The following is a 22104-nucleotide window of genomic DNA, read 5'->3' as shown; positions in this document are numbered from 1 at the left end:
GATAGATGGATGGATGGATGGATGGATGGATGGATAGATAGATAGATAGATAGATAGATAGATAGATAGATAGATAGATAGATAGATAGATAGATAGATAGATAGATAGATAGATAGATAGATAGATAGATAGATAGATAGATAGATAGATAGATAGATGGATGGATGGATGGATGGATAGTTAGTTAGTTAGTTAGTTAGTTACTTTATTAATCCCCAAGGGGAATGTTTTTTGCTGCAGCAGCATTTATAGATACAGGAAAGCAATAAAATAACAGTAAAAAATATGAAATATAAAAATGCACAGTATATACAATAAAATAAAACGTTTTTTTTTTTTTAATTTTATATTTAAACAAACAAGAAAAACAGACAATGGTGTTAAAGCCTATAGTTAGGGCTGGCTCAGGTAGACCTGAACCAACCCTTAGTTATGCTGTTATAGGCCGAGGCTGCTGGGGGACCTCGTTACATGCTGATCTTCTTTTCTTTCCTCCTACTCTTTAACTGACTCATACCTCACCATCTTCTTCTCTCCCATAGTTTCTTATTATTATCTGTTGTCTCCATTCAGTTCCTTCGCTCGTGTAGTTTCTCTTCTTTTGCAGATTTCCCGCCATGGAGCTGCATTTCTCTGCTCTGCGCTTGCTGTCTCCACCAACAGTTCTTCTCTTCTTCGCCGTCCAGCTGACTGAGGTCCGACAACACCTCTTCAACCTGAGCCTGAAGCAGGAGGAAGTCCCGGTGCTGTGGAAGACGTCCTGCCTGGTTCCTGTCCGTAAGAAGACGACTCCATCTGGCCTCAACGACTACCGACCGGTTGCCCTCACATCTCGTGATGAAGGTGCTGGAGAGGCTGGTCTTGGCCCACCTCAGGCCGCTGGTGAAATCTTCTCTGGACCCTCTGCAATTTGCGTACCAGCCTCATGTGGGAGTGGACGATGCCATCATCTACCTGCTGCAACGAGCTCAGTCTCACCTGGATGGAACCGGTGACTCTGTGAGAATCACTTTCTTTGATTTCTCCAGTGCATTCAACACCATCCAACCACTGCTGCTGAGTGAGAAGCTGCGGGTGGAGGAGGGTGGACGCGTCCACCGTCTCCTGGATCACTGACTACCTGACAGGCAGACCACAGTTTGTCCGTCTGGGCAGTGTGCTGTCTGAGACGGTGGTCAGTGGTACTGGAGCTCCTCAGGGAACTGTTCTGTCTCCTTCCTGTTCACCTTCTACACAACTGACTTCCAGAACAACTCAGAGTCAAGACATCTGCAGAAGTTCTCTGATGACTCTGCAGTGGACGGTGTATAAGGGATGGACGGGAGGAGGAGTCAGTGGACGGTGTATAAGGGATGGACGGGAGGAGGAGTCAGTGGTCGGTGTATAAGGGATGGACGGGAGGAGGAGTCAGTGGACGGTGTATAAGGGATGGACGGGAGGAGGAGTCAGTGGACGGTGTATAAGGGATGGACGGGAGGAGGAGTCAGTGGTCGGTGTATAAGGGATGGACGGGAGGAGGAGTCAGTGGACGGTGTATAAGGGATGGACGGGAGGAGGAGTCAGTGGACGGTGTATAAGGGATGGACGGGAGGAGGAGTCAGTGGTCGGTGTATAAGGGATGGACGGGAGGAGGAGTCAGTGGACGGTGTATAAGGGATGGACGGGAGGAGGAGTCAGTGGACGGTGAATAAGGGATGGACGGGAGGAGGAGTCAGTGGACGGTGTATAAGGGATGGACGGGAGGAGGAGTCAGTGGACGGTGTATAAGGGATGGACGGGAGGAGGAGTCAGTGGACGGTGTATAAGGGATGGACGGGAGGAGGAGTCAGTGGACGGTGAATAAGGGATGGACGGGAGGAGGAGTCAGTGGACGGTGTATAAGGGATGGACGGGAGGAGGAGTCAGTGGACGGTGTATAAGGGATGAACGGGAGGAGGAGTCAGTGGACGGTGTATAAGGGATGGACGGGAGGAGTCAGTGGTCGGTGTATAAGGGATGAACGGGAGGAGGAGTCAGTGGACGGTGTATAAGGGATGGACGGGAGGAGGAGTCAGTGGACGGTGTATAAGGAATGGACGGGAGGAGGAGTCAGTGGACGGTGTATAAGGGATGAACGGGAGGAGGAGTCAGTGGACGGTGTATAAGGGATGGACGGGAGGAGTCAGTGGTCGGTGTATAAGGGATGGACGGGAGGAGGAGTCAGTGGACGGTGTATAAGGGATGGACGGGAGGAGGAGTCAGTGGACGGTGTATAAGGGATGGACGGGAGGAGGAGTCAGTGGACGGTGTATAAGGGATGGACGGGAGGAGGAGTCAGTGGACGGTGTATAAGGGATGAACGGGAGGAGGAGTCAGTGGACGGTGTATAAGGGATGGACGGGAGGAGGAGTCAGTGGACGGTGTATAAGGGATGGACGGGAGGAGGAGTCAGTGGACGGTGTATAAGGGATGGACGGGAGGAGGAGTCAGTGGACGGTGTATAAGGGATGGACGGGAGGAGTCAGTGGTCGGTGTATAAGGGATGGACGGGAGGAGGAGTCAGTGGACGGGTGTATAAGGGATGGACGGGAGGAGGAGTCAGTGGACGGTGTATAAGGGATGGACGGGAGGAGGAGTCAGTGGATGGTGTATAAGGGATGGACGGGAGGAGGAGTCAGTGGACGGGTGTATAAGGGATGGACGGGAGGAGGAGTCAGTGGACGGTGTATAGGGGATGGACGGGAGGAGGAGTCAGTGGACGGGTGTATAAGGGATGGACGGGAGGAGGAGTCAGTGGACGGTGTATAGGGGATGGACGGGAGGAGGAGTCAGTGGACGGGTGTATAAGGGATGGACGGGAGGAGGAGTCAGTGGACGGTGTATAGGGGATGGACGGGAGGAGGAGTCAGTGGACGGGTGTATAAGGGATGGACGGGAGGAGGAGTCAGTGGACGGTGTATAAGGGATGGACGGGAGGAGGAGTCAGTGGACGGTGTATAAGGGATGGACGGGAGGAGGAGTCAGTGGACGGTGTATAAGGGATGGACGGGAGGAGGAGTCAGTGGACGGATGTATAAGGGATGGACGGGAGGAGGAGTCAGTGGACGGTGTATAAGGGATGGACGGGAGGAGGAGTCAGTGGACGGGTACATCATTCCAGATACAGGAGATCATTCCTGCCGACCACAATAAGACTGTACAATAACTCACCTCTGGCAAAATCCATCACACAACAATAACACTGTTGTCTGTGTTTCTTGTTTGTTTAAATATAAAAAATATATATTTACTGTACTGTATATACTGTGCATTTTTATATTTAATATTTTTTACTGTTATTTTATTGCTTTCCTGTATCTATAAATGCTGCTGTAGCGAAAAAAATTTCCCCTTGGGGATTAACAAAGTAACTACCTACCTACCTACCTCTATGCTGTCCTTTTCTCTCTCTGCTCTCCTCTCACCCCAACCGGTGGAAGCAGATGCTCCGCCCACTTCTGATCCTGGTTCTGTCAGAGGTTTCTTCCTGTTAAAGGGAGTTTTTCTTCCCTCTGTTGGAGGTTTTTCTCCCTTAAAGAGGAGTTTTTTTCCCTCCTAGGTTATGTGGGAATTGTTGAATTATCTGTATAATATTATAACGTCTTGCTGTAAGGACTTTAATGTGTAAAGTGCCATGAAATAACCTGTGTTGTGATTTGTTGCTATATAAATAAAGTTGTATTGAATTGATAGCTGGAACCTGACTGCACCACAGGCCTGTCAATCAAACAGACATTCTTTTTGAATCTTCTTTTCTAATGAATGAGGGATTATTTTCAGATGGACCTCCAGAAAACTAATAAGAAGGAGTGACTTTAGCTAACAACACCGAGATAACTGATGGACACATTTTATTCACTTTGGATTTGATGACAGAAGTTGAATGGGAGTCTATGGAGCCGACCTCTAGTGGCACTTGCTGGTATTGCAGCTTAAAGCACTTCTGCAGTGTTTATACGTGCTGAGAAATATAATGTGAGGTAATGGTGGATATCTGTCCAGAGGGCAATTGCCGTTATTGCGTTGCTATTAATCTAGCAATAGTTTCATCAGAACACCTGCTGGTAGAAGTGATGAAAGAGTCACTCCAGGATTTCACTGATTTTTTTGGTGATCGCTACGATCAAAATGATTAATTTTGCGTTGTATTTTCTTTAAATTGTGACGTAATTTGTTGTAGTTTTAAGTGAGTTTTTTGCGTAAAATTGACAAAATGAGAAAGTGGTGAAAGAAAAATGTGATTTTCACAAGCGCTATAAGGAATAAATGTGTAATCACTTCCTGTGATAATAATCCTGCAGCACATCAGAAATATTTGAGTTCTAATCTTTTCTATGTATTTACTGTACTTAGAGAACCGTGGAGGTAAAAGCTCCTAAAAGCTCCTAAAAGGTCCTATAAGCTGCGTATGTTTCCAGAACAGACCATCTGTGAATGGAATATAGAAACAAGGACTACATCAGCTGTCAAAATAAGAGCTTTAGATGCTGTTTAATTCATGTTCATTCAACACATAGACCTGCTGGATGAAACAAACAAAGAGACGTCTCTGACAACTGGACGTGTGGAGAAAACTCATTTAACATCCAGTAATATGGAATCACTTCCTTTGATCACAAACATTTAATCACATCATTTTAATGTGAAGACCACATTTCCCACAAACCCCGTCACTTCCTGTTTCTCCTCTTGTTCCGGTTTCCTCAGCGAACAGAGTTTTATTTGGAGATGAAAACAGGAGCAGAGACTTTCTAATTGGAAATGAGGAGTTATTGTTGTTAATAAAGTGAATTTTGTTTGAAAAAATTTACTTTATGTTCTTAATACTTTCAGCACAGATTCTGATGATGACATTTTTTGCGGAAAAATAGCACAAATATTTCTGAGTGTTTTAACGATTGCAATCATGATATCGTGATTTCCTGGAGGAACTGATGAAGGGAAATGAGCATAGTGATGTTTTGTGAAGGTATTTTGCGATGCGTCTCGGCCTCCAATCATGTTCAGTACTGCAAGAGTGTGTATCATCAAAACCGAATGGGCAGCAGCGGTCCAGTGAAGACAGAAACATGCGTCCCACTAATTCACGTCCAGTTGGATGAGCGGAGAGAACGCAGCTACAACAGAATCACTTCCATCGTCCATCCTTTTGATTGATTTATGAAAAAGTGGACCTACCCGACCATCGGCCCTCCTCGGTCCAGACTGTACACCTGCCTGGGGTTCAGCAGGTACCTGAACTTCCTCAGTACCCTGGAGGGGGAAAACACATGATGGAATTACTTATACAATTAGAGTGAACAGCGGTTACCAAACACAACACGCTGATTATCACAGCTGGATATCTAACATATACTAATATCAGATGAAATATCAGATGTCACCAAAGCAAATGTGGGATAATGAGTATGTTTATGTGGGACATGTGCTGAGAGGTCGTCTGAAGCTTTGCTAACTTAGAAGATAAAAACACACGATGCGGGTCACAGGTTAGACCTCCAGCGTCTGAAGGACTAAACAAATATATTTGATCTAAACGCAACTTCCCAACCTCTGACGTTAATTAACAGTAAACATAAAAGGAAGCTGACATTTCACAGGAAATGGTGGTGAGCCGTGCCAGCTGTGTGTGTGTTTGTGTGTGTGTCACATGTTAATGCATTCATAAGCGAACAGGAAGTGGGAAAGTTCCGACCTATGAGGCGGAGAAATCCCCTGAACGCCTCTCCAACTGAGAAGTCGGTCTGACATCATGATGTGAGAGCATTTGTAGGTGAAGGGAGAGAAACACCTGCTCAGCGCAAGAATCAATCGCTTCGTATTTAATTTAGGTCGTACTAATTAGTACTAATTAGAGTAGAGTGTTGTTGCGGTAAAAAAAAAAGAATAAACAATATCATTAAACAATACTAATTACGACATTGATGTTTAACGTAAAGCGTTAACAATCCTCCCACACGGCCGCTACTTTGTTTCCGTTACTTTGTTTCCGTCACTTTGTTTCCGTTACTTTGTTTCCGTCACTTTGTTTCCGTCACTTTGTTTCCGTTACTTTGTTTCCGTCACTTTGTTTCCGTTACTTTGTTTCCGTCACTTTGTTTCCGTTACTTTGTTTCCGTCACTTTGTTTCCGTCACTTTGTTTCCGTTACTTTGTTTCCGTCACTTTGTTTCCGTCACTTTGTTTCCGTTACTTTGTTTCCGTCACTTTGTTTCCGTTACTTTGTTTCCGTTACTTTGTTTCCGTTACTTTGTTTCCATCACTTTGTTTCCGTTACTTTGTTTCCGTCACTTTGTTTCCGTCACTTTGTTTCCGTTACTTTGTTTCCGTCACTTTGTTTCCGTTACTTTGTTTCCGTTACTTTGTTTCCGTTACTTTGTTTCCGTCACTTTGTTTCCGTCACTTTGTTTCCGTCACTTTGTTTCCGTTACTTTGTTTCCGTTACTTTGCTGTTTTAAACGTTATCTGCTAAAAACAACATGTCAAAATGTCGTGTACAAATAATAATGACTTCCATGGTGATGGTCTCCATGGTGATGACCAGGTTGTTTGTCACTTTTCTGCGTTCAGACACCAAATAGAGCAGATTTCCGGCAGGCGGCCATGTTGCTTTCTTGTTGTCATCATGTGAACGCTCTCAATGGGGAAGTCGGAGGTTACCAAGTCTGAACGTTCCCACTTCACAGCTGCCTGAACGCACCATTAAATCAGCTCCAGGAATAATGATTCCGTTTGTAGAAGAGTAGAGTTTTAGTTTGTGAGCTCTTTGCTCTTCCATTTATCATCATTTCGTTCTGACAAGTTGTCAGTCCTGATTCTGCACTTTCTTCTAACGTTAAGAGAACCAGCGATTTACAGTACGAGCTTCAATCATGTAACAGCTGGCTCGTCACTGGATTTCATTCGACTACTAGAATAAATAAACGACTAAATAGATAATTCAGCCTTCTACACAACTTGTTGAAACATTTTTGTAGAGGACAGAAGCTTATAAATAAAACTGCAATTCGGTTTGATGAAATTAAATACAGATTAAAAAATAGCAATACAAAATGTTCTTGTTCTCATAAGGTCTTTTTTAGAGAATAATTTCCTTTCTGATGGTAATAAAGACAATGTTGCTATGGAAACGTGTCAGGCTGAGGGTCTGATTGGCCGGTGGGGAGCAAAGCCACAATGAAGACATGAATTTACTGTACAGCTTATGCAACCCTCTGCGGCACTAATTGATTTCAGTCGAATAAAAGTTGAATTAAAGAGTCACACGGTACAAAGACACTGATCAGCAGGACGTCCATGTCATCCTGTCCACCCGATGGACGCTGTACAGAACGTGCAGTATAAATAATTTTTGTAAGTTTCACAACACAGAAGTCTTCTTTCCTATTGTAAGACAAATATCAGTGCGGCTTATTGTAAAATGCTTCTGTTCAGTTCATAAACAGCATTGAGACAAACAAATGAGCTGAGACGTCCAAATAATCATAAATAAATACATAAATGTGTTTGTATGACGATCATTTAACTTAGAATTTGCTTTTTAAGGAGTAAATGAGAAAAAAATAAGTTGACATGATACAGAAAAGCAAAATCAAATGTTTAAATGACAGATAATTATAATATAATAATATTGTGAAATGCCAAATAAAAAATTGGACGTAAAACTGCTGAATTGAAAATGTAAATGGTCAAATGTAAGATGACCGTCAATCATGGGAAAGGAAGGAAACATGAAAATTTAATCTAATCTAAAAAAAAAATCTAATAACACATCAATTTCATCAAAATAAAGTCATTCTTTTCTACTTTCATCACAAATCATTCACCACATGTTTGAAATGTCTGGTTTGGAAGATGCGGCGGAGACGGTAACTCACCGCTCTCCTTGCTGGCCTCCACTCTTGGGGTTGACCAGGATGAGGAGCGGGTGGATGCCTGGCAGAGGGGTGACCTGGAGAACGATGGACAGACAGACTTCAGTAACCAACCAGCTGTGAGCGCTTCTTTTGTTTCTTTTCCAACAACCTGCCGCATGAGCTGCTGCTGACGACGGGCGTACCTGCAGGGCTTGTCCGTCTCCAGGAGAGAACTTGAAAGTCTGGTTGGTGTCGTCGGGACTGGTGCTGGGTGGAGACTCGCCCTCCTCACGCTTTGCCACAGAGTGACGGTCCTGCAAAGGATGGACGTGCCAGGAGATAAACTCATTCAGTTATATGGAGGACACAGAAAACAGGTGCAATCAATATTTCAGCATCTCTAAAACACTATACAGAACCCACCTTAGATGGAAGCACTTCTCTTTATTAATAAAAAAAAAACATTTAATGTCATGCAGGTGCACGAGTCTATCCAATCATCACTGAGTGTTTGGTTGGAGGAATGTTTTGAATGCTTTCTGCTGCCGACGTGTTCTTAGTCTGAAATGAAGCGGTTGATTGTCCAAACACAGGAAAAGCTTGAAGAGGCCTCCACATGTACTTTTGACACACTAACGTCTTGGCTGATGCAAATTTTCTCCTAAAATTGATGAAACATTTTGAAACTAATGTTTAATGTGCTGAAAGACAGGATTGGGAGAGTTAAGCAGAAATTCTATTTCACAAAATCTAATTTTTTTAACGCTCGTGTTGTCCTCGGGTCAAAATGACCCGCAGCTGTGTTCAAACAAGTTCTATTTTATTTCTATATTTTTATATTTTTTGGGATCATTGGTCATCATTCTTTAAAGAAACCCTCACAGCCTCCTTGTCACCAATGATCCCAAAAAATATGAAAATAAAATAGAACTTGGTTGAACACAGCTGCAGGTCATTTTGATCCAAGGACAACACAAGGGTTAATTCAGAAATCTTGCAGGCTTTCACCATTTAACTAAAACAAAAAAATAGCGGAAAACTTTGAAGATTCAAAGCTTTATCGCTCAAATGAGTTCCTCTAACAAACTTTTACTCTCTAAAAAAAATGCAGCTGCAGGTTTTCAACCAGAATCAGAAAGAATGAGCACATTTCAAAGCTTTTAACTTCATTCTCCAGTCCAAGTGAAAAAGTTGTGCAAAAACGAGTGAGGAAATGATGTCCAGCCGTTTCTGAGATACACAAGAGTGAAATGGACAGCCGAGTCTGACCTTTGACCTCCGATCACCGAAACAAAGCACTCAATCCTCGAGTCCAAGTGAACGATTGTGGCAATTTGAATAAAGTCCCTCTGAGATATTGTGTTCAGAAAAGAATGGAGACCTGAGGCCAGAATGACCTTTGACCTCCAAAATCAAATCAGTTAATCTTTGACAGTGAATAGTGGTGCAAAAAAACTCCATCGAGGCATTCTTGAAATATCAGATACCCAAGCAATGTGAGGCAGGCGTGACCTTGACCTTTGACCTCCAAAATCTTGTCAGTTCATAACTGTTAAAGATTTTGCCAAATTTGAAGAAGTATTCTCGAGGAATTCCTGAGATATCACAAAGTTAAAAGGCACAGTGACCTTAAGCTTTGACCAGTGATCTTTTATTTTGAACTTTGACCTCCAAACTCTCATCAGTTCATTTTTGAGGCCCAAGTAAACATTGGTGCCAAATAAAAAAAAAAAAAAAAAAAAAAAAAAAAATATGAAGGCTCTCCTGAGATATCATGTTTGTGAGAATGGGTAAAATTGAGGCCACCATTACCTTCGACTTTCGACCTTCGACCCATGTGACGGCCCCTTTCTCTGTTGTCATTGTCTCTGCCTTTCTCTGCATCTCTCCCCTAATTATATTCAATTCTCTCAATTATGTATGTACATGTGTATATACACTGTGTATATATATATATAGAGATATATATAGAGATATATATATCTCTATATATATGTGTGGTGATGTGTTTTTTCAAGTATCGTCTTGTCACAGTTTTGTGTCCCATTTTGTCTTTTTATAACATTTGGGTTGAAGGCTTGAGGCTGTTTTCCACTCGTTCCGTCTCCAACACGACTACCAGAGTGAATCTCCGTTGTTAAAGTGGCTGCCCCGTGTCTCTGTGTCTCCGGTGGCACCACGGCCCGTCTCCGTGTCTCCGGCAGCACCGTGGCCCATCTCCCGTGTCTCCGGCGGCACCGCGGCCCGTCTCTCAGCGTCTCGCCACGCTAATGATAGACAGCGAGTCTGTTTGTGACGGAAGACGCTCGGAGACCGCGGCGATCTGAACAGAGCAGATCGGATCGGCAGGAAGTTTGTCGAGAAAACTAAATAAAACTCCGGGAAAGTTTTCAAAATAAAACACCCATGTGTAAACTACTGGTCGTAACAAGCTTCACTTCATCAGCATCTACCGCCGTGCTCTTTAAATCTGGACAAGAAATACGTTCTCCTGCTGCTGCAGACACACGATGTGAAATAGTGCCACAATAAACAGGATTCATGTTTTAATGATTAAAACTCAGCAGCTGTTTTAACTTTGTCTGCAGGCTGCAGCACAAAGTAGGAAATGACAACCATGAACACAACGGATAAAAAAGAAGCCATTTAACAACGTTTACCTGATAGAAGAACAGAAATGAAGGAAATATGACTGAATGAGGAAGGAAGATAAAACACATCTGACACGCCGCCGCTGGAAGATGAAGCTGCTCAGTAAATATGGAGGTTGGGGGGGAAGTTGGGATCGAGCCTCTCTCTTCTCAACACAACACAACACAACACGGCTTCATCATTGATTGATTTGTTTTTGTTAATCTTTTCTAATTGTGCACTCACACATCCAGACACGCTTCACATCACTGACTGAACATCCCACTGTTGCAGTATGAGTTGGCAAACTTAATATAAGTTTGATTTATTGCGTGTTAAACCATGACCCAGATTTGTAACACTGCCAAAATCATCAGTTCATTGGGGAGACAAAATTCATGTTTGAGCCAAGTTTGAAGAAATTCCCTTAAGGTGTTCTTCAGATATCACATTCACAAGAATGGGTCAAACAGAAGGACTGGCTGCTGTTGCTATGGATACCGCTGGTACAGAGGCATAACGAGGAAAAATATTGATTTGATTTTTCTGTGTTTGTTTAGTGTTCTTTATATGAAGTTAATTGGTAAAGAGCAACTATTTAAGGCCCCGTCTCAGTGCTGTGTGTCGTCTGGTGTTCAGCCAGCGGAGGAAAAGCTTCTCACCAGGACGACGGGGCAGATGTACGACGGCAGAAGAGTGTGGTCCCTCAACGCTCCTCCGTCGCACTCCGGCTTCACGTTGGATGCACACTTATTATGGAGCTAAAGGAGAGAAGAGAGGCAGAAACATAAGAACTGTGGGTGTCGTCCATCTGTGACACATATCACATTAAACATCAGCGGCATGAAACTCTACATTTCTGAGGTCATTTCATCTGACAGGACTCACTGATTATTAGAGTCCATATTTCATCACTCAGATAGGAAACCGTTCGTACATCTGTGCAGGGTGGTTTTAATGCCGGGATGTGAAGGAGCCTTTTGTGAGTGCAGGTTTAATCATGAGCCAACTGAAAGTCAGCGGTGACATCTAGTGGATGTGAAAGGAAATGCAAAGTAAAATGGATGCGAGTGAGTTGTTGGATTAACATACATCTGTCACAAAGTTCAGAGTTGATCCTCGTGAAGATAAAAGTTATTCACAAACAACTTCAGAGAGCTCCTCAGGAGGAAAACTGTCCGGATCAGGGAGGAGGACTTTAAGAGGATGAAGAGTTTCTTCATCAGAGGAGGAAAGTGATGAAGTCCAGCGAGCTCAGAGAAATATTCTTCAAACACTGAATGACTTGATGAAAGTGTCCAGATTGTCTGCAGGAGGATGTCTGTGGTGGATCTCATCAGAGACGTCACTTCTTCCACCAACACAACAACAGACGTGGAAGTGATGAAGATGTTTGAGTGTAGAAATGACTGGAGTCTGTTCAACCTTCATCAGCAGTCATTACACAAACACGCACTTCATTTAACTTCCACTGGAGGTCGCTGTAAGTTCTGTGTCATTATCAAAGAGAGCATTTTGTTTTATCAACCAATCACATCTTTGAAAAGGAAGTGTCACTTAGCAACGGGGTGGACCACACCTCCTCGCTAAGATAAAGGTCCCTTCTCTGTTCAGAGTTGCTCTGAGACGTTTCCTAAATCTCTCCTAAGATGAGACTCCTTGATAAAATGTTCTGGTAGTTAAGAGCTCTCATCGATGAACCCCCGGCATCTCCATCCAGTAGCTACTGGTAACGTTCACATAAAAGAAGCTTATCCAGCAGGTTTGGTGGAGCTCAGCTATGTGAATAAATGTTAGTGTCTGAGAGCCAATCATGTAACTTTTATTTCAGCCCTGTTGTATAGTGTGGACTGTACAACAGTATGAGGCTGATCCCAGCAGAGGAAAGCTTTACATTTCAGGGTCAGGTTGGAGTCAGGGTTGTCGGTTGCTTTATGTCTCCAGGATATAAATATACACTCAGGTGCCAGTTCATTAGCATGACTCAGCTAAAATGAAGGCAGTCTAATACAACAGTCCTACAACAGTTTTAAAGAGTGTTAAATTCAATGTAAGATCATTTTGGAGAATGTAGTTTGCGGTGCTGGTGATTTGTAGTGGATCAGAGAGAGAGAGAGAGATGTTTCTTATACTCCACGACTTGTAAAACACTAGAACATAAAGATAATTTAAACAGGTGGACGTTCACTCTTTCTTTTACCTGAAGCATGGTCAGTCATGTTCACTTCAAATAAACTTGATTTTATTTCCTATTTTTTATTTTACTTGATAAATTACACTCTACTCAAGTAAATATTTCATTAGAAATGTTTATTCTCAAGCGATTATTTTGATTACTACTTCTACTTGGATTCTGAGTAACTGTATTTTTGCTTGAGTAGTTTTTGGATCCTCTACCCTCCTCTGAATCTTTCTGATATAAATAATAACAGAAACACCTGTCAGTTTAACATCCATTCAGTGGAAGCAACACTTCTATTTTACAACTTTCACAGTAATAGGATTACTGTTAGATGCAGCTGACTGCTAGGTGTACCTAATAAACTGGCAACTCACTGTGTAAACATTTCATGAAAACATAATGCCTAACAAATAAAGAGAAGCATAAACAGTAATTGTAAAAATACTCTACAACAAATCTGTTCTGCCTTTTAAAACCAAAACACAAAACTGAGTCTGGAATAAGATTTTTTGTCTCTTTTATATTTTAACATTTTAATGATTCTATTATATTTTATAACTCATTTACTACAAATATGTCATTTAAAAAAAAATTATGATTTGTATGAACAACAAAAACTCGTTAAAAACCAAACCAAAGAGACTGAGCACAGTCGCAGCTAGCTTTAGCTAAAGCTAGTTATTGACTTTTTCCAACCTTTATTCTGTATCTGAAAAATAAACTTTAATGCTCCAACATACCATTTCTTCTAAATAAATAGAAATAGCAGTGTTGATGTTTTGTCAGAGACTAAGACTAAGTCTTGTGTTGCACAGATATCTACTAAAGTTAGCACGCTAAACAGCTAGCGCCTGCCTGCCTGTCTCGTAATACCACAAGTCAGTCCAACTTCAGAGGAAGAAGTAGTGTTTTCTGAACAAGAGGCAACTGGCAGTGACGTCACCCATTTAAAAAGCCTCCAGTTCAGATTCTGTCCGTCACCATTTTGTGAGTTCGGAGCGGTTTGGAGCAGGAAGTGACCATATTTGGACGAGCTGGGGGAGGAGCCAGTGGTGGATCTTACTGATCTGATTGGAAACCTGACGATACTACGTCCCGCCCACCGATAGCTGTAACCTAGTAACCTAGTAGTTACACCACAGGCCTGTCAATCAAACAGACACGCCCCCAAAAACAGGTCTTCTTGAATCTTCTTTTCTAATGAATGAGGGATTATTTTCAGATGGACCTCCAGAAAACTAATAAGAAGGAGTGACTTTAGCTAACAACACCGAGATAACTGATGGACACATTTTATTCACTTTGGATTTGATGAGAGAAGTTGAATGGGAGTCTATGGAGCCGAAGGCTTTTTGAACTGTCAAAGCATCCATCAAGTTTTTTCCGACAGTGTCGGTGTCAGGTCCTGTGTTCGTATGTGTTTCAGAGTGTGCGTTAAAGCGTACTGTGGTGGTTCGTTCCCAGCAGATAAGTTGAGTTTCTCTGTACAGTACATGTCTGTAAAGCTGTTTCTCTGTAAGAAGTCAGTCACAACTAAACATGGAGAAGTAGCGTTCAGTTTCTATGCTCCACATATCTGGAACAAACTCCCAGAAAGCTGCAGGTCTGCTGAGACTCTCAGATCCTTTAAATCAGGACTGAAGACTTCTCTGGTTGCTGCTTTGCACTCAACCAGATTGCAAGATCTGGATTAGCTTCTGTATTTTATTTCTGACACCGCACTGTAACTTTTATCTTATTTTTATCAATCTACCTTTATCTCTTTATCTATTTTAATGTTTGAATCAGTTTGTAATTTTTTAAGTTTTTAAATGTCATGTTTTGATGTTCTACTGATTTTATGTGAAGCACTTTGAATTGTCTCGTTGTTGCAGTGCAAATGTACAAATAAACTTGCTTTGCCTGTATGCTGTCACCGACAGTGACATTACATTAAATTTAATTTAGCTGACGCTTTTATCCAAAGCGACTTACAATAAATACAATAATAAGTTTATATTATTAATATGTCTGCTGTTGATACATGGTTCACACCCGTTATCAGTGCTGAGATGACGAGCTGAATTAGCTGTCCTGATATTCTTACCCTCACTGCCCATGCCTGAACCTAACCAACCTAAACTATACTGTTGGTCACACATTTAACACCCAACTGCCTGCTGACTCACTATCGCCCACTAATGCACAAAGTGGTATTAATTCTTTTTAACTTTAAATGTTTTTTAGTTTGTCCATGAGTACATGATCGTATTTTTTTGAGAAATAAATATCCTAAAAACTCATTGAATAACAGTTTTACAGATTATTGAGCTCTTACATTTCAGCTGAGTGCTCTGATCTTCACTAGTTGCTGCTGTCTGCCTTTCTGAGTCAGTGTTGATAGACCTGCATGCTTGCTTGTGTTTCTATTAGTCCGTACAGGAGACTATGGCCACAGCAGATTGAGGTGTTAGATGTCTGACGGCAGGGACTCACAGTGATCTGACACCAGACACAGTGCAGGCCCGTCAGGCCTTGATAGCACTTGATGCTTCTGTGACAGCGGTCGCACTTGGTCGGAGAGTTTCCTTCCATCCAAACATGCTGCATAGCCTGCAGGACAGAGGACAGCGGGAGAAGGACATTTTAGCATTCAAGTATTTCCTGCTTGTTTGATTAAGATTTGGTATAGAAAATGGATGGACGGATGGATGTATGGATTTTGAGGATTTCAATTAGTTATTAAAGAAAATGCAAAACTTTGGAACTATTGTCAGGTTTGTTTTTTCTGACCAAATCGAATTCAAATATATAATAAGTTGGTTTGACAGAAACAAAACTTTCTGTGATTATTGAAAGTTGGTACTTCCAAACACAGTTTATCAAGGAAGAAATAACACACAAATGGAGCTTCAAATAACAACAGACACTTGTTTCCTAAGATAAAAAGGTGAATATCCCTTTCTTGGCCTCAAACATGAATTAAAACACACATTTTGCAGGATACTCATTGTTTTGTACTGCTCCTTATTTCCCCAAATATCTACAACAGTGGCACGATAACCACTGGGAAGATGGAGAAATGACTTCATGAATAATTATGACCAAAGTTGTCAGTCATTTATTAAATAGTACAAATACATTACTGATCAGAGGTTCACAGTAAGTTTTAGTCAGAAATGTACAACAGATTTTAATCAACATGTGACCTGAGCCAGAAAAATAGTTCTCATCACATCCATGCTAAAATATAGAGAACCTTGCATGAGCTCACAGGCTATCCCATAATCCTCCCTGCTCTCTTAAACAAGACCAGGAACCAGCAGCAGTTGCCTTAACAGACTGGTCAGTAGGGTGTCGAAATTTAATTCCAATCGGAACCAAAGCGGAGCCGGAGCATCGTATCAATAAGCTTTGATGTTAACGATTCTGCTAACAATACTTGAGCAATTAAAACTTTTTTTTTTTTTATTAATTATTGAGCTACATTTGTTATGCACTCCAACTACATTTCTGTTCCCCGCCTGCTCTGACAGCAGTGGAGAGAATAAAGATGAAAAGTGTGGATAATTATCACTACAGTCGATTTTTGGCAACGTTTACATGTGACAGGAATGTGGAGGTCTGCATTTGATGTGGGAGGAGCATTAGTGTTGTGGGCGGATCTTTAATGATGTGAGACGAGCATTAATGATGTGGGTGGATCATTCATGATGTGGGAGGAGCATTCATGATGTGGGAGGAGCATTAATGATGTGGGGGGAGCATTAATGAGGTGGGCGCAGCATTAATGATGTGAGTGGATCATTAATATGTGGGAGGAGCATTAGTGACATGGGCAGATCAATCATTCAGTGATGTGGGCGGGACATTAGTGATGTGGGCGGAGCATTCATGATGTGGGCGGATCATTAATGTTGTGGGAGGGGCATTGGTGATGTGGGAGGAGCATAAATGGTGTGTGCGGGGCATTAATGAGGTGGGCGGAGCATTAATGATGTGAGCAGATCATTAATTATGTGGGCAGGTCAATCATTCAGTGATGTGGGCGGAGCATTAATGATGTGGGAGGAGCATTATTTATGTGGGTGGATCATTCATTCAGTGCTGTGGGCGGAGCATTAGTGATGTGGGCGGATCAATCATTCAGTGATTTGGGGGCTGCAGGTAAACCACTCCAAAATGATGTTTTTTCTCTTAAAATAAACCAACGAGAATCATTCAGAGTGTCAATATGGTTTTGAATCAATAAGAAAGTTTACTAATAAAATAATTGTTGAATTTTGTCACATCGTTTAGTTGTAATGTATTTATTTTTTGTACCAATTTCTGGAGAGAAGTATCAGAATGGATAAAGTCCTAACAATATCGCCCCCTACTGGTCGGTGTCCCATTAGCCTGCAGCATCAGTCCGTGTTATCATGTGTAGGCTGAACGCTCCCATGAGACGTGTTGGTACTTACGTTGGTGTGTCTCCGTGACTTGGCGTATGTGCTGATGCAGGCAGCGATGTCTTTGGACACGCAGCGTTCATGAACCGTGTACTTGCACACTAAAGGAAAACAGCATGAGACAACAGTTTGTGGAATTGTTACATCATTTATACTACAAGCTTCAGAAATGTTTGGCAAACTAAAACATGACTGACGGAGAATTTACTAGAAAGTTGACGGCATCGCAGATCATTTCAGACGATAAGTGAATATTTGCATTGAACAGTAATAAAATCAGCTCTAGAAAGTGGAGAGAACTCAATCAATAATGAAATTACACATGATGACACCGTTCATGTAATTTTTGGTGATGGCTGTGGGGACGTTTAACTGAAAACAACTCAGACTGAGACGCTCATATGCACAAATAAAACAACCTTAAATTAGAGCCAGCTGCAGGAAGTAAAGAACAGATGAGGAATGACTGAGACTGAGAGAGGAGGCGGTCCGAAGAGGAGAATAATGGACACCAGGAAACAGACCAACAGGTGGACACGGTGGAGACTCACAGGAGCAACAGAGGCCCTGCTTACGGACTCCCAGCAGCATCGTGTGGCAGAAGTTACAGTAGGCTGGTTTGTTGAAGTGCTTCAGACGCCAAACATGTTGCCCGTCTTCCTGAACGTTCTGCAAGACATCGAATGGTAGATTACACCTTTAATTTGGGTTTTCTGACTTGTTTTACTGGAACACGATCAACTGGGCTGTGATGTCATTCCTAGCGCCACCTTCCGGTTTCAATGGAACGCAGCATTGGATTGGAAGCCACACTTTTAAAGGGAAAACTCCATCTCTCAATGAAGCAATATTACATGAGAGGATTTGCTTTAACGTCATTGTCGGTACAATTTCTCAGTTTCAACATTTGATATGTTGTCTTTGGTTTATTTTCAATTAAATCTGGGTTTACATGATTAACAAATACCATTCTGTTTATATTTACATTGTAAAAGCGTCCCAAATCTTTTTAGGAAATGGGGTTGTATTTAAAGGAGTTGGAACGAGATGATACTGTCATTCTGTGAGGAATAAGATGACTTCGAAAACCTTGAAACAAAGGGACAACAAAAGTGGAAAAGTGTACATTAAGGGGTAAAACATTCAATATCAATATTAGCATCAGCCTTAAAAATGAAGTGTCATTTGAGTTCTGATCAGATCAAAATAGGATTTGTAAAAATTCTGTGGCACAAAGGAACTAGTTTTGGAGATAATGTTTTACATTTCCATAAGTCAGTCCCTCCACGAAATCTGGAAATAACGTAAATTAAAGCAAACTTGCAATTTTGCAAAATTATCATGATTTTTCTTAGAAAAATGTCGTCAGCAGAAGCTGTGCTGAAAATATTACGGCATAAAGTAAATCTTAAAAAAAAACCTCACTTTATTAACAATAATAACTCCTCATTTCCAACCAGAAAGTCTATGCTCATGTTTTCATCTCCAAATAAAACTCTGTTCACTGGAGGAACAGGAACAAGAGGAGAAACAGGAAGTGACGGGGTTTGTGGGTCTTCACATTAAAATGATGTGATTAAATGTTTGTGATCAAAGGAAGTGATTCCATATTACTGGATGTAAAATGAGTTTTATCCACACGTCCAGTTGTCAGAGACGTCTCTTTATTTGTTTCATCCAGCAGGTCTATGTGTTGAATGAACATGAACGGTCTGTTCTGGAAACATACGCAGCTTTTAGGACCTTTTAGGAACTTTTATCTCCACGGTTCTCTAAGTTCAATAAATACATAAATAAAAAGATTAGAACTAAAATATTTCTGATGTGCAGCAGGATTATTATCACAGGAAGTGATTACAGATTTATACCTTTATCAGTAAGTGCTTAAAAAAACAAATAAAATAAAAAGTCACACTTTTCTTTCCCGACTTGCAATTTTTTTCAAATTCCTGCAATTTTATGCAAAAAACTCACTTAAAACTTCACAAATTAAATCACAATTCTTAAGAAAATCAGATGCAAAATCCAACATTTTTGACCGCAATAATCACAAAAACTCCTGGTGGGACTGATAAGTAAATTTTGAGTAACTGAACTTTGAAAAAAACAAAAATACACTTAAAAACAGATGTTAGTCATGCACACACGTACCGTATCCATGCCTAGCAGGACCAGTAAAGGGATGGTGGTGAGGCCTCCTCTGATCCACTCCTCCAGTGTGACCGTCCCGTCTCGGTCAAAGTCGATCTCTTCCATCATCTCCCTCAGAATCTGAAGTGACACAGATAAATGTCTTTCAACAAAGGCACAAACTGTGTCGGTTTACCTCGACAGAAAAATCACAGGCTGCAGTATTATTATTTGTTCCATAAGGTAGATATACAATGCAGGAAAGCATGTGCTGTGACTCATACTGAGATATATTCTGACATTGGGTAACTGCTTTTGGTTCAGGTAGAGCAAAATATCACTATTTTAGTTGTGATTATTCTGTTGATTACTAACTAACAGTTTGGCTTGTAAACAAAGTGAGTTACCGTGAGATCCTGACGAAGCTCAAAATTATTTAAATAAAATCAAATTCATGACATCATTAAAGAAAGGCACAAAATTACAGAATTTGAGAAGCTTGGACCGTGTTTTTTTCCCCACGAAAAATAACCCAATTGCTTAAGCTAATAACAAAGTACCTTATTTCAATTTACAAAGTTTTCCTTTAGACAGTTGTGGAGTCAATTTGAAGAAACCTCATACAGAAGAAAAAAACTCTCTTTTAACATGAAGAAACCTCCAACAGAAGTAAGGAACAACTATCTTTAACAGAAGAAACCTCCAAAAGAAGGAAGAACTCTCTTTAACAGAATAAACATCCAACAAAAGGAAAAACTCTCTTTCACAGAAGAAACCTCCAACAGAAGGAAAATCTCTCTTTTAACAAGAAGAAACCTCAAACAGAAGGAAGGAAAAATTCTCTTTTCACAGAAGAAACCTCCAACAGAAAGAAAAACTCTCTTTTAACAAGAAGAAACTTCCAACAGAAGGAAAACCTCTCTTTTAACAAGAAGAAACCTCCAACAGAAGAAAATAAAAACTCTCTTTTAACAGAAGAAACCTCCAAAAGAAGGAAAACCTCTTTTTTAACAGAAGAAACCTCCAACAGAAGGAAAAACTCTCTTTTAACAGACGAAACCTCAAACAGAAGGAAGGAAAAATTCTCTTTTCACAGAAGAAACCTCCAAAAGAAGGAAAACCTCTTTTTTAACAGAAGAAACCTCCAACAGAAGGAAAAACTCTCTTTTAACAGAAGAAACCTCCAACAGAAGGAAAGAAAAACTCTCTTTTAACAGAAGAAACCTCCAACCGAAGGAAGAACTCTCTTTTAAAATGAAGAAACCTCCAACAGAAGTAAAACCTCTCTTTTAACAGAAGAAACCTCCAACAGAAGGAAAAACTCTCTTTTAACAGAAGAAACCTCCAACAGAAGGAAGGAAAAACTCTCTTTTAACAAGAAGAAACCGACAGCAGAAGGAAGTAAAACCTCTCTTTTAACAGAAGAAACCTCCAACAGAAAGAAAAACTCTCTTTTAACAGAAGAAACCTCCAACAGAATGAAAAACTCTCTTTTAACAGAAGAAACCTCCAACAGAAGGAAGGAAAAATTCTCTTTTCACAGAAGAAACCTCCAACAGAAGTAAGGAAAACCTATATTTTAACAGAAGAAACCTCCAACAGAAGGAAGGAAAAATTCTCTTTTCACAGAAGAAACATCCAACAGAAGGAAAAACTCTCTTTTAACAGAAGAAACCTCCAACAGAAGGAAGGAAAAATTCTCTTTTCACAGAAGAAACCTCCAACAGAAGGAAAAACTCTCTTTTAACAGAAGAAACCTCCAACAGAAGGAAAGAAAGACTCTTTTTTAACGAGAAGAAACTTCCAATAGAAGGAAAACCTCTGTTTTAACAGAAGAAACCTCCAACAGAATGAAAAACTCTCTTTTAACAGAAGAAACCTCCAACAGAAGGAAGGAAAAATTCTCTTTTCACAGAAGAAACCTCCAACAGAAGGAAGGAAAACCTCTGTTTTAACAGAAGAAACCTCCAACAGAAGGAAAAACTCTCTTTTAACAGAAGAAACCTCCAACAGAAGGAAAGAAAAACTCTCTTTTAACAAGAAGAAACTTCCAACAGAAGGAAAAACCTCTGTTTTAACAGAAGAAACCTCCAACAGAAGGAAAAACTCTCTTTTAACAGAAGAAACCTCCAACAGAAGGAATTGAAATCTCTCTTTTAACAGAAAAAACCTCCAACAGAAGGAAAAACTCTCTTTTAACAGAAGAAACCTCCAACAGAAGGAAGGAAAAATTCTCTTTTCACAGAAGAAACCTCCAACAGAAGGAAAAACTCTCTTTTAACAGAAGAAACCTCCAACAGAAGGAAGGAAAAATTCTCTTTTCACAGAAGAAACCTCCAACAGAAGGAATTGAAATCTCTCTTTTAACAGAAGAAACCTCCAACAGAAGGAATTGAAATCTCTCTTTTAACAGAAAAAACCTCCAACAGAAGGAAAAACTCTCTTTTAACAGAAGAAACCTCCAACAGAAGGAAGGAAAAATTCTCTTTTCACAGAAGAAACCTCCAACAGAAGGAAAAACTCTCTTTTAACAGAAGAAACCTCCAACAGAAGGAAGGAAAAATTCTCTTTTCACAGAAGAAACCTCCAACAGAAGGAAGGAAAACCTCTGTTTTAACAGAAGAAACCTCCAACAGAAGGAAAAACTCTCTTTTAACAGAAGAAACCTCCAACAGAAGGAAAGAAAAACTCTCTTTTAACAAGAAGAAACTTCCAACAGAAGGAAAAACCTCTGTTTTAACAGAAGAAACCTCCAACAGAAGGAAAAACTCTCTTTTAACAGAAGAAACCTCCAACAGAAGGAAGGAAAAATTCTCTTTTCACAGAAGAAACCTCCAACAGAAGGAAAAAATCTCTT

General features: G+C 40.8%; 1 protein-coding gene across 5 annotated transcripts in view; it reads right to left on the bottom strand.

Annotated features, from left to right (window-relative positions):
• Positions 1–22104, bottom strand: part of LOC138215306 (diacylglycerol kinase beta) — a 127013-nt gene that overhangs the window by 60430 nt on the left and 44479 nt on the right. For 4 of the 5 annotated variants that reach the window (XR_011179718.1, XM_069177392.1, XM_069177391.1 and 1 more), the window contains 8 exons: positions 19269–19388; positions 17669–17786; positions 17130–17218; positions 15163–15279; positions 11168–11266; positions 8078–8188; positions 7896–7969; positions 5198–5272 (listed from right to left, as the gene is read on the bottom strand). Coding sequence is in view for 4 of the 5 variants with exons in the window: in XM_069177392.1 (XP_069033493.1) it covers positions 5198–5272; positions 7896–7969; positions 8078–8188; positions 11168–11266; positions 15163–15279; positions 17130–17218; positions 17669–17786; positions 19269–19388 (803 nt within the window). In the remaining variant the exon portion in view is untranslated. The remainder of the gene's footprint in view (positions 1–5197; positions 5273–7895; positions 7970–8077; positions 8189–11167; positions 11267–15162; positions 15280–17129; positions 17219–17668; positions 17787–19268; positions 19389–22104) is intronic. The other variant, XM_069177393.1, reaches the window with a different exon arrangement.

The sequence above is a fragment of the Embiotoca jacksoni genome, unplaced genomic scaffold (assembly GCF_022577435.1).
Source record: "Embiotoca jacksoni isolate LCO1_2020_lvr unplaced genomic scaffold, fEmbJac1.0.p SCAF_72, whole genome shotgun sequence".
Taxonomy (NCBI): Eukaryota; Metazoa; Chordata; class Actinopteri; family Embiotocidae; genus Embiotoca; species Embiotoca jacksoni.
This window is presented reverse-complemented; position numbering and strand designations above follow the sequence as displayed.